Consider the following 12,267-nt stretch of genomic DNA (forward strand, 5'->3'; position numbering starts at 1 on the left):
GATGGAGGATTTTCCGTCCATGGGGTTGCTAAGAGTCGGACACGACTGAGCAACTTCACTTTCCCTTTTCACTTTCATGCATTGGAGAAGGAAATGGCAACCCACTCCAGTGTTCTTGCCTGGAGAATCCCAGGGATGGGGGAGCCTGGTGGGCTTCCGTCTATGGGGTCGCACAGAGTCGGACACGACTGAAGTGACTTAGCAGCAGCAGCAGCAGCAGACCAGAGATTGAACCCAGGCTACACCACAGTGAAAGTTCTGAGTCATAACCACTGGCGTGCATGCTAAGTTGCTTTAGTCGTGTCCAACTCTTTTCGACCCTATGGATCGTAGCCCGCCAGCCTCCTTTGTCCATGGGGATTCTCCAGGTGAGGATACTGGAATGGGTTGTCATGATCTCCAAGGGATCTTCCCTACACAGAGATCGAACCCATGTCTCTTGCGTCTCCTACATCAGCAGGCAGGTTCTTTATCACTAGTGCCACCTGGGAAGCCCAATATGTCAATTTCACTGGTGGCTCAGATGGTAAAGAATCTGCCTGTAGTGCAGGAGACCTGAGTTTGATCCCTAGGTCAGCAAGATCCCCTGGAGGAGGAAATGGCAACCCACTCCAGTACTCTTGCCTGGAGAATCCCATAGACAGAGGAGCCTGGCAGGCTATGGTCCATGGGGTCACAAAGAATCAGACACTTCTGAGCAACTAACCACTGGACCACTAGGGAATTTCCCAGTGCTTGTTCCTCAACACTCCTTCACCACTCCCATTTGTTTGCAATCTATTTTAATTTATAGTTTTCTGGAGGCAGGGCATAGTTTGGGTAAAGAAATTTCCAGAAATCATCCTCCAAAGGCAGTGTGTTTCTCTTCTGAGGGAAGAGAGACTTACTCCCTTGGCCCCCTGCCATCCTTCATCCTTGAGGCACAGAGAATATGTGGGTGGAGCCTCTGGTGAAACTGAGGGATGCTGAGCACACCCTACTCCATCAGTGGTACCCATAAGGCAGGCAGCAATAGCCAAGACTTTAATAGTGTCTTTGTGTTCAAGCTGAAGAAATTAAAGAGAAAAGAGATGGGCATATTTTTAAGGTAAAAGTAGAAAACAAATCTGTCCCCTGAGTGTGGGAGAACAGAAAATAGGACTGAAAAAGCATCAAGAGATATTGAAATCAAGCATCATCATCTCAACAATAACAACCATCATTTAGAAATGCTCACTAGGCACTTCATAGAAGTTATTTAAGCTTCTCTGGTGGCTCAGACGGTAAATAATCTGCCTCCAATGCAGGAGACCCAGGTTTGACCCCTGGGTCTGGAAGATTTCCTGGAGAAGGGAATGGCTACCCACGCCAGTATTCTTACCTGGAGAATTCCATGAACAGAGGAGCCTGGCGGGCTACATACAGTCCATGGGATTGCAAAGAGTTAGACACGATTGAGTGACTAACACTTTCATTTTTTAAGAACCTTAAAAGTTATGGTATACTCATTTTGAAGCTGAGGAAACAGCTCAAATCTTGTGACACAGTAGAAAGAACACTAGTCTGGAAGTCATTCATTGGCTTATGACCTTGGGCAAGGCATTTGACTTCTCTGGGCCTCAGTTTCCAGTTGGAGCTATATTAAAGCCTTTTTTAGTTCTAACATAAGTGGATTGACCTTGAAATGCAGAGAAACCTAGACAAATAAAAATCCCCTTAAAACTCATCATCAACATTATACCATGCAAGGTACCATTTCCCCACGCAACATGTATCCATTACCACTGTCATGCCAGGCTCTGTGCTCAGTCCTGGGATGCAAAGGTGGACAACTGAGACTCTTTTCATGGAGGTGACTTGTGGTGATCTTGGATTGTGGTTTTTTCTTAAAACAGACTTTATTTTTTAGAAAAGTTTAAGATTTGCAAAAAGAAAAAAAAAAAAAAAATGGGGCTTCCCAGCATCCAGTGGCTAAGACTCCATGCTCCCAGTGTAGGAGGCCCAGTTTTGATCCCTGGTCAGGGAACTAGATCCCACATGCAGAAACTAAGACTGGTACACCCAAATAAATAAATAAATATTTAAAAAAAAATAATGAAGAGAAACTTCCCTGGCAGTGGTTAAGACTTCTTGCTTCCAGTGGGAGGTAGGAGGGAGGTTCAAGAGGGAGGGTGGGTATGTGTATACCTGTGGCTGATTTATATTGATATATGGCAGAAACCAAAACAATATTGTACAACAATTATCCTTCAATTAAAAATAACTAAATTAAAAAGAAAGACAAAAATAGTAAATCTTTGTTAGTGAAGCAAAGGGAAAAAAAAATTCATGCTCCCACTGCAGGGGGCACCAGTTTGATCCTTGGGTGGGGAACTAAGATCTCAAATGCCAGTGTAGCATGGCCTAAAAAAAAAATTGAAGAGATTGTACACAGTTCCCATTTACCTTTTAAAAACCCCAGCTCCCTCTGTTATTAACATCTTACATTAGTATGGTACATTTATTATAATCAATGAACCAACATGTGCGTGCGTGCTAAGTCACTTCAGTCGTGTCTGACTCTTTGCAACCCTACGGACAGAGCTTGCCAGACTCCTCTGTGTATGGGATTCTCCGGGCAAGAATACTGGAGTGGGTTGCCACGCCCTCCTCCAGGGGATCTTCCTGACCCAGGGATCAAACCCACACATTGGCAGGTGGATTCTTTACCACTAGCACCATCTGGAAAGTCCCCAATGAACCAATATTTATACAGTATTATTAACTAAAGTCCACAGTTTATTCAGAGCTCTTTAGGTTTTACCTAATGTCTTTTTCTGTTACAGGATCCTATTTTACATTTACATTCATGTCTCCTTAACCTCCCCTTGACTGTGACAATTTCTCAGACTCGGTTTTTTTAATGATCTTAATTTTGTAGGACACCTCACAATTCGCATTTGTCTGATTTTTTTTTTTTTCATGATTGGACTTCAGTTATGGGTTTGGAGAAAGATCACAAAAGTAAAGTGCCATTGTCATTGCACCATATCAGAAGGACACACTATCTCCGTGATTTATAACTGTTGATACTGACCTTGACTCGGCTTTGCTAGTGTTTGGCAGGTTTCTCCACTGTGTGGTTACTCTTTCCTTGCTTTCCCATATTGTGCTCTTTGGAAGGAATGACTCTACACAGCCCACAGTTAAGGAGTGAGGAGTTATATCCCCCTTCTCAGAGAGCAGAGAATCCACATAAATTATTTAGAATTCTGCTGCAAGAGTGAGTGGCCTTTTCTCCCCCATTTATTTATTTAATCAATCATTTATTCACATCAGCATGGACTCATGGACATTTATTTTCTACTCTGGGTTAAAAATCAACAAAACTTGATTTTTTTGCTCAAAAATTTCCAGACTTATCCATTGGGAGTTCTTTCAGTTGGTTACCTTGTCTCTTTGACTTAGATCCATCACAGTAGGGTTTTTTGTTTTGGTTTTTAAGCACTTCCTTACTTTCTGGCACTACAACACTCCAGGCTCATCTTGCATATATCCTTCAGCAGTCCTGGGATCGTCATTTGTCCAAGAAGTCCTGGTTCCTTTCATTGTAGAATGATATTAGAAACCAAGATTTGAGTGCGAGGTGTACACATTTCTAATGGACTTAAATATTTTTTTTTCAGTTATAAATACATACTCATTTTAAGAGATAATTAGAAAATGCAGAAATACATTAAGACAAAACTCAGTTTAAACATCCCCACTACCCACAACCACAGGGCCTGCCGCTTTTAGAAGGCATAATGTAGAAAGCAGTGAGATCTGAAATCATATTTTAAGCACTTCTCTAAGTGCCAATGAGTGAGCAAATTACTTAAAATCTGAATCTTGTCTATAAATGGAGGAAATCGTACCTCCTTTGCAGGATTTCGTGAGATATATGTACGATAATGTCGATGTGTGAAAGAGCTTCTGCTACAGTTTGTCGCTACAATTTGTAAATCACTGTAAACCTGTCAGAGAGGCCTCCGGCCACACTACCCTGGAGGCACCGGAGCGAGAAAACCTCCAGACCATAGAGTTCAATTCCTATCTGGGCCTCCCACCACCACTTCCTGTTGTCGGCCTAAAACCGCGCCTGCGCACTTCCCATCTTCCTCTTGGGCTCGGATCTAGGTTGCGTTAACATGGTGAGTGTTGGTCAGGATGAGGCCTAAACGTCTATCCGCTTGCATCTGCCCCCCTTTTCGGTTTCTTTGCCCTAACTTGCCTCTGCTCGCCCGCTTTGTCCGGTGTCCCTGGCCTGCGTACCCTCGCCTGTCCTCTGGGGCGCAGATTGGGGCGGCTTGGCGGGGGCTGGCGCGTTCAGGCTTGGTTTACCGGGTGTCCCCGGAGCACCGGGCCCACCGTGGGCCCTGGGTTTACGGGGATGGGGTGGGAGGGGGAGAGCTAGGTGGGCAGGTGGGAGAATGGCGTGTAGAGGCGCCGGAACTTGATGGAGTGGCGAAGTCCCCGTTCCTGGGTTCTAATACCTCTGTTTTCTCTCTTAACTCGTTCCTAACAGGCGAAACGCACCAAGAAGGTCGGAATCGTGGGCAAATACGGGACTCGTTATGGTGCCTCCCTCAGGAAAATGGTGAAGAAAATTGAAATCAGCCAGCACGCCAAGTATACCTGCTCCTTCTGTGGCAAAGTAAGATGGTCTCTGGGCGCGAAGGGACGAGGGCGGGATGGTTTCCTTCCGAAACGGGTCCTCTCTTGAAGGAAGTTCATAAATAGTTTTGTTGGTTCTAAGTTGTTGAGCAGTTAGCTGCACACACCGTTGGTGACCAGTTCTGAGATAAGAGTGTTGTTATATCTTCGGGTTTTGTCAAACGCTTTTCCTTTAAAGAAAACCGTTTGGAAACTAAAGGGGGAAAAATTATTTGACAGCCCCAGTCTAAGTCAAACCTCCTTTGTGGAACATGGTTCTGTCAACTTTTGTTTGCTGGTGTTGCTAGAGATTTTTGTTTACTGTGTGCAGAAATACTGTTTTTGGAGGTGGGGGAAAGAGGGCGGGTCATTCACATCCTTGGCTATGTCACCATGGTGAATGCAAATTTTGCACCAGAGACCCTGAAATGAGAAAAAAAACATAAATAACCTCACAGAGTACACCAGTTCTAGTTTCCTAGTGTTATTAGACTCTTGGATGTTTGTAATATAAAAGGCTTTTCTTTGGTCATAGGAAAAATCGATTATCTTTTACAGACCAAGATGAAGAGAAGAGCTGTGGGCATTTGGCACTGTGGTTCCTGCATGAAAACAGTAGCTGGTGGTGCCTGGACCTACAAGTGAGTCCATTTCTTTATGGTGTTTGAAAGTGTGTGGGCCATGTCAAAATTCAGGTTTGTCGCTGGATGGGCAAATTTTAACCAATCTGCTAGTTGGGCTGACTACTGAACAATGCTTGTGTGGCAGGCTGTTTTTGTTAAAAAAATAAGACGTCAGTTAGCTATTGCTGTACATGTGAGGCCATCTGGCCAACACACCTTTGCTATTCTAAACAGTATTGGTTGTACTTTTTCAGCTTTGTAACTGACAAGGGCCAAGTGATAATTACAGAGATAATCTTCTGTGTTGGTTATTGATTATATTGGACTTTATCCAATTCTGGAAATTCAAGCGGTCCTTGAAGGCTTCTAACCTGGAGATTCATTGCTGAACCTGAAGGCTGACATGGTTTCCCTTTAGTCAGCTTATAAACTCGTACTGTCCAATACATTAGTCACATAGTAAAATGATTTGGCTAGTGTAGTTGAAATTTTTGGTTTTTGTTAAATTTAGAGTTGAAGCAGTGTAAAATACTGGAAAATGTTGAAATGATAATGTGGATATATACATACATACATATATATATATATATATATATATATAAGCACCTTGTTGGGGTTCCTTGTGGACAAAAGGGAAAATGGAGAGTGCTCTCTTGGTTGTGATGGATAAATGAATTAGCATTCATTCATTTACCACATGAGGTGGAGTGGTTATGTGTTTTTCAGGTACAGTGCCTGAGTGCTGTAGTAAAACATTGTTTTGTCATTTCCACAGTGTGCTTTAGTCAGCTCTACCGCCTTCGACATTGCTTTCTTGATATCTTCATTGTACCATCTTGTAATTTATTAGTTTCTTCTGACATTCTGTCCATTCTTTTTTAATGAGTTTAGTCAGCCTCTCCCAATCATTCCTTCCTGTTAATTTCATGCTCTACTGTCTGTGAGAAGTCAGATGTATGAGATTGCCAGTAGATGTCATCATTAGGATTGTAATGTAAAAATGAGGCATATTCTCATTTGCCATTCTGCATGTTAACTAGTTTTGGAACCAAATTTGTTTTTCTTTGCAGCACCACTTCTGCTGTCACAGTAAAGTCTGCCATCAGAAGACTGAAGGAATTGAAGGACCAGTAGAAGCACCACCATTTGATAATGTTGCTAGCCTATAATAAATGGGTTAATTTATGTAACAAAATTACTTTGGCTTGTTAATTTTATTGGCTAGACGTTCTTATTTGCATTGCATTATTTTTGCTTTCTAAAATAAGGACTTAACTAAAATCCTTTAAATTTTTCTTGGGAAAGCATGCTGAGGTGGGTTGTAATACAGTTGGCTTTTTTTCAGTAGTCAAATGTTGCATGACATAAGATTATGAGCCTAAGTCTGTTCTTGCTAGACTTCCTTGAGGTAGATTGGTCCAGAAAATGCAATTTTAAAATCACAGTTAATACATATTTTTTAATATTTTAAAGGTTAAGATGACATATACTGCCTGTTAACTTGTGGTGTTTTGTCTGATCATACATTGCCCTTGTTTGAAATGTTTGACACGGGCCTTCAGGAATGGGATTTTGGATTAGCATAGGGAGGTGAAAAAGCATTCATTGGCTGTGGTTAAGCACCAATTCCACCAAACTGCCTGGGTAGTTGTATGGTTAACTTCTTCTGCTTCAGTTTGCTGAACAGTGCGTGGTAGTGGAATGGAGTATATGATGGAAGCTGGGATTTTTGATTTGGGGTCTTAACTGAAGGCTTTTGTGTTAACTTTGCTTGGAATTTGGGTGTGATTCAGTACATAGTAGAGAATTAGAATTTTGTAAGTGGTGCGGTAACATTTTAACATTTGTCGTGTCTGGGTATTCTAAGCCTGGAGTATCATTTAATACCGTGACAGGTTAATGAAGTGTTGTGAACCTTCCATGCCTTTGACACGTGTGTTGTAATTTAGCTAACACTGCCTGCTTCAGTGATGAGCAGGTTTCTTCACTTTAGACCACCCCTAGTTAAGAAAGCATAGTGTTTACTGGACTTGTTTGGATTTGGAGGGCAAAACAGGTCACATTTGAGTGCTTAACCTGTCCCATTTACTGAGAAACCTGTAAGGCAGTCTGTTTTGAGTGGAGACTTGGAGAAAGGACTTTGGAGCAGGTCCAAGTCATTGTCCAAGTTACTCTGCCATTTCGTCTGTGACCTAGCACATGCCAGTGGTAGAGCTGCTCAGTGATGCTCCAAAAGAAGAATCACATGCAATAGGGTTTGGAGTTCGAGATTTCTACCATCTATTATTCATTGGAAAAGTAGCTGTTTGCTACTGGTAGAATGTCTGAACATAACGTTTCTATGCATCTGAAACTGCCCATCTGTTATGTGGTCTGTAAAATTATAAAATCAGATGGTGTGCAGCAGCCTTCTAAAATGGAACGTTCACTTTGCTGGGTGTAGAGACTTAAATGTCAAGAGTGACTTGGACCACAACTTAAACCTGCTCCAATGTCTTAGACTTAACCAGCTCGGTTAGCAGCTGGTCCAAGAGTTGAATAAGAAAGACTGGTGACAAGGATGTTGCAGGGATAAGTTTGTAGATATTTCTTTGATATTTAGATCCTATGTGAATGCCTACAAAAAGCATTCACTATGGATATTGTTTTCACTAAGCAGATAAATAAGATAACCCATTCTGTGGATGTCAGCAGTTTTCACCAGCCACTACCTTGGGGCTTGCTCAACAGCCTATGAACAAAACAATCATGATAGTGGAGATTGAGCCTGTGTGTGAGCTCAAAAAGATGGACCTCCCCTTATCAAGGATGACCTGGCTGTTGCCTCTGCTCAGTGGCACACTGCAACAAGAGGCCAATGCTGAGCTAAAATGACACCCACCATTCCCTAGGGGTGCTGCTTGGACAAGTGATTATACTGGATGACTTCTATCATGCAAAGGACTGCATTTTGTCTTAGACAGGTATTATGGGTATGGATTTGTCTTTGCTGCCTACAACACGTCTGCCCAGCATCAGTGTAGGTTGGCTTTCAGAACACCTAATTCATCACTTTGATACCTATACGGTGTAGTCTCTGACAGTGAAGAAAGTGAAGGAATTGCTGCAGTTGACTCGCACGCATGGAAGTCATGTGTTTTACCCTGTGCCCCATTACCTAGAGATAGTTTGCTTGATAGACTTTTGATGGTTTGCCAAAGGCTCAGTTATAGGACCAGCTGGGAGTTAACTTTCTGTGAGGCTAGGTACTGTTGTACAGGATACAGTATATGCCTTAAATCTAATAGTATATGGTGCCTTCTCCCCCATAGGATGCATGGGTCAGTCAGTGGATTGAAGTGGGACTCAACACAACTGAGTATTACACCAGTTGACCTGCTGAAGGCATTTTTTGTTTCTCTTGCCTTGTGACCTTGAATTTGATCGGTTTCAAGGTCTTGGTGCCTGAGGAAGAAATGTTCTTCCAGGGAACACAGTCTCAGTTCTATTTAAATTGAAGTCTTAAGGCAGTTCTTTGATCATTTTGAGTTCTTTGTGCCACTGAAGCAACAAACAGAGAAGGGAATCTCTCCAGAAACATCATCTTGACTACCCAGTTAGGAGATTCTCAAGGAGATTCTCTGCCTTACAGGCTGTAGCAGTGTGTTTACTTGTTCTCTGCCTTCTGGTTAGGCTCAGTAAATAGGAGGTAACAGCAGAAGATTTGGCCAATGAGAAGAAAGGGGAGTCGTGATGTTTATTTCCCCTGTTCCTCCTTGCAGAGTCGCTTCAGGTAGACCATCCTGCTGAAGGCTTCAGCTCTCTCAGGTGGCTCTTCCCAGTATTTACAGCTGCTCTGAGATTTAGTACCTACTCCCTCCCCTTATTGCTGGAGACCTAGTGTAGTAATGACCCCCCATGTTAACTACTCCTGGGAGGCTTCATCCACTGTTGATTTCCCTTAACCCCACCCAAGTTGTTGACCTTAGTTGTTTTATTCAGCTCTCCTCCGTTACCCCATTATAGTGTCCTGTCTGCTTCCTGCTGCGACCCTGATCAAATTAAATGTTTCACAGGAATCTGTTGACATTTCTAGAGCTGAAATCATATTTTCCTCCAAAATTGTTCCCTGTCTTTTGTCATCTCTCTCTTGATTCCCTCTTCCTAATGTTCTGTAATAAAACATTTTTGTCTTCCCAAATCTTTTCCTTTGAGCAAGTTACCTTCCCAGTTGTTTATGGTGGGGTTACAAATAGCAGGATCCTCTCCCTTGGTCACGTGATACAAACTGCTATAACTGATCAAACCTGATTTCTTCTGGAAATTTGTAAATTGGGCAGTCAAACAGGTTTATTTGGAACTGAGTCTTCTGGAGGAAGTAAAGGTAGATTATAAATTTCTGCCTCTAAGATTTCCTGAAGTTGCCCAGGCTCTTCCTTTGATTGGGTGAGATCCCAGTATGGAGTAAAACTCCAGCAGGCTACACACTGGAAGTAGAAGAGAGCAAGAAATGAAACAAGCCAGATGAGCTCTGAATCATCTTAATCCGTGACTGGATTAGTTAATTTAGAATTGCCTTAGCTGCCTATGGGAAGTAAATTAAATATTCTCTGGAAAAAGAAAAGATATTCTGAACTTCAGATTATCTCTATGCTTTTTAATATATGATATCTGGAATGCAAGTAAAAACAACCAAGTGTACAAGGAAATGAGAGTTTGATTTTTAAAACCAATACAAACAATAGACAATGGAAACAGATCCAGGGGGTATCCAAACAGTAGAGTTTCAGACACTAAAAGTAACTACTTAATATGAACAAGGCAATAAAAGACAAGACTAAGAATGTCATAACCTAAAATAAAAGACAATTCTTGCACTGAAAATTTTACTAGCTAAAATTAGAACTCCATAGATGAATTTAACAACAAATTAGATATAGGTTGAGAGAGAATAATCAGTGGCTAGAAAAATCAAAAAAATATCTAGGAGCACCAAAAAGGGAACGGAACAAAAAAGTATAAGAGACCAGAGCTAAAATGAAGAGCTCTAATACGTGTGTAACGAGTTCCAAAAGGAGAAAGAGGAGAAATAATGGGTAAGAATTTTCCCAAATCAATCAAAGTATATCAAGCCACAGATACAAAAATCTCCCTGTAAGCCTTAGGCAAAATAAAGACAATCACACCTAAGAATCTCATAGTATTATGAATACCAAAGACAAAAGGAATATCTTAAAAGCAGCTAGTAGCAAAAATGGAGCAGCACTAAGGCAGTTGACTTCTTAACAATAGACTGCAAGATGATAGATTTGTATCTTTAAATTTCTTCAAATTCTATACTCAGTGGCCATGTTCTTAAAATATGAAGGTGAAATAAAGACAATTTCAAACAAGGCAGAGTTTATGATTGCAGATCCACCTATTGGACAAAAAGTGAATGAGAAGAAGATGCAGGAAGTAATGAGAGCAAAAAAGGGGAAATAGGGAAGTAAATACAAGTGAATATATACTGTATAAGTAAATATAGACTACACTAACAAATTTGGGGTAATACTAAAATATAGCAACAGCATATAGGTTGAGAAAGGATAAACAGTATTAAAATGTTCCAACGTTCTTGGATCATTCGGCAAGAGGTCTTCAAACTACAAATCAAGTATATGTTGCAAACTCTGGAATCATTCAAAGGATGAAAAATAATGTATAATAACAGTGGAAATAGAATTGAATAGGAAGAGATTAAAGAAAGACCCAAAGAATCAGATATAAATGATAAAATATAAGGATACAGACACATTAAAAACATAAAGATACAGAAAGGTTTAAAGTAAAAGGATAAAGTTATAACCTGAAAACACTAATCCATGAGGCGAAAGCAGTATTAATATTTAACAAGGTGGACTTTGAGGCAGGAAAGCATTGCTAGAAACAAAGAGGGACATTTATATCGTTAAACAGAAAAAAAATGTGTGCATAATTTTTTAGCATTTCTGGGCCACTGATGAAGATAGGAAATAATAGATAAGTAGGTGAGGATGGCTCTGAAGATGTTCCTGAGGAACATACTGAACAATTAACTGAAGAACTAGGAGGAAATAGGGGGAACTGATAAGTTCTACAAGTCAATGCCGAGGAGCAAGAAGACCCAGCAAGTTGGAGTCATCATAAGCTACAAAAGATGTTAATTAGTTAATTTCTAAATAATAATTCTATGAAGCAAAAACTAAAAAAATACCAAGAAATATTTCAGCAGCTCAAGATGTAATAAGATGCTAATCATTTTTTAGAAAATTAACTTTTTAAGAGACTAGAGCCATTGCTCTGTCTATGGTTTTGTTCTCTGTTACTGAAGCCTGGTGCTCCATTTTCCTGGACTGGCATTAAACATTGATGTATCTCTAGAAATGTCAGCAGGGGAAAATAGGAGTAATCATTGTTGAGTGTATATCACTATATTCACCATTTGTTTTGTGACTTTGGGAACAGATTGCGTAAGGTGCCATGGTATGGTCACTAGTTCTCTAGATGTTTTTGAAGGTTTAGCTTCCCTGGTAGCTCAACTGGTAAAGAATCTGCTTGCAATGTTGGAGACCTGGGTTTGATCCCTGAAGTGGGAAGATGCCCTGGAGGAGGGCATGGCAACCCACTCCAGTGTTGTTGCCTGGAGAATCCCATGGACAGAGGAGCCTGGCGGGGTACAGTCCATGGGGTTGCAAAGAGTCAGACACGACTGAACGACTAAGCACAGCACACAAGTATATAGTGTACTTTGGTCTTGGAACCTGATGGGTTTATATATATTCTTTGGGAACCTAATCTGTAAATCAAGAAAGTACTTATCTACAGATACTCATTCCTTCAACGCAGCAGAGATTTGTCATCATGTTTTGGCTGCAAGCAACATATATGACGCTAGGGGGTGATACAGGATAACCAGAAGAAAGGAACATAGCCTGGCAATGAAGTGTAAGGTTTGGAAGATGGATCTGGAGAGCATATATCAAATGGTTAG

At 41.1% G+C, this 12,267-nt stretch overlaps 1 protein-coding gene across 1 annotated transcript; it reads left to right on the top strand.

Moving 5' to 3' along the window:
- Nucleotides 1-4,117: 4,117 nt before the first annotated feature.
- Nucleotides 4,118-9,456, top strand: RPL37A (ribosomal protein L37a). The gene is made up of 4 exons (XM_081578232.1): nt 4,118-4,151; nt 4,526-4,654; nt 5,212-5,294; nt 6,347-9,456. Exons 1-4 carry the CDS (start codon nt 4,149-4,151, stop codon nt 6,408-6,410), a joined length of 279 nt encoding a protein of 92 aa, XP_081434358.1. The 5' UTR covers nt 4,118-4,148; the 3' UTR covers nt 6,411-9,456.
- Nucleotides 9,457-12,267: the final 2,811 nt, after the last annotated feature.

Source organism: Giraffa tippelskirchi, chromosome 3 (genome assembly GCF_054371585.1).
Source record: "Giraffa tippelskirchi isolate mGirTip1 chromosome 3, T2T-mGirTip1v1.2.pri, whole genome shotgun sequence".
NCBI classification, from domain to species: Eukaryota; Metazoa; Chordata; class Mammalia; order Artiodactyla; family Giraffidae; genus Giraffa; species Giraffa tippelskirchi.

Excerpts from the sequence above, each read along its gene's own strand:
- RPL37A (XM_081578232.1), top strand. Across the intron at positions 4,655-5,211 it reads CCTGCTCCTTCTGTGGCAAA|ACCAAGATGAAGAGAAGAGC; the intron begins GTAAGATGGTCT and ends TATCTTTTACAG. Across the intron at positions 5,295-6,346 it reads GGTGGTGCCTGGACCTACAA|CACCACTTCTGCTGTCACAG; the intron begins GTGAGTCCATTT and ends TTTTCTTTGCAG.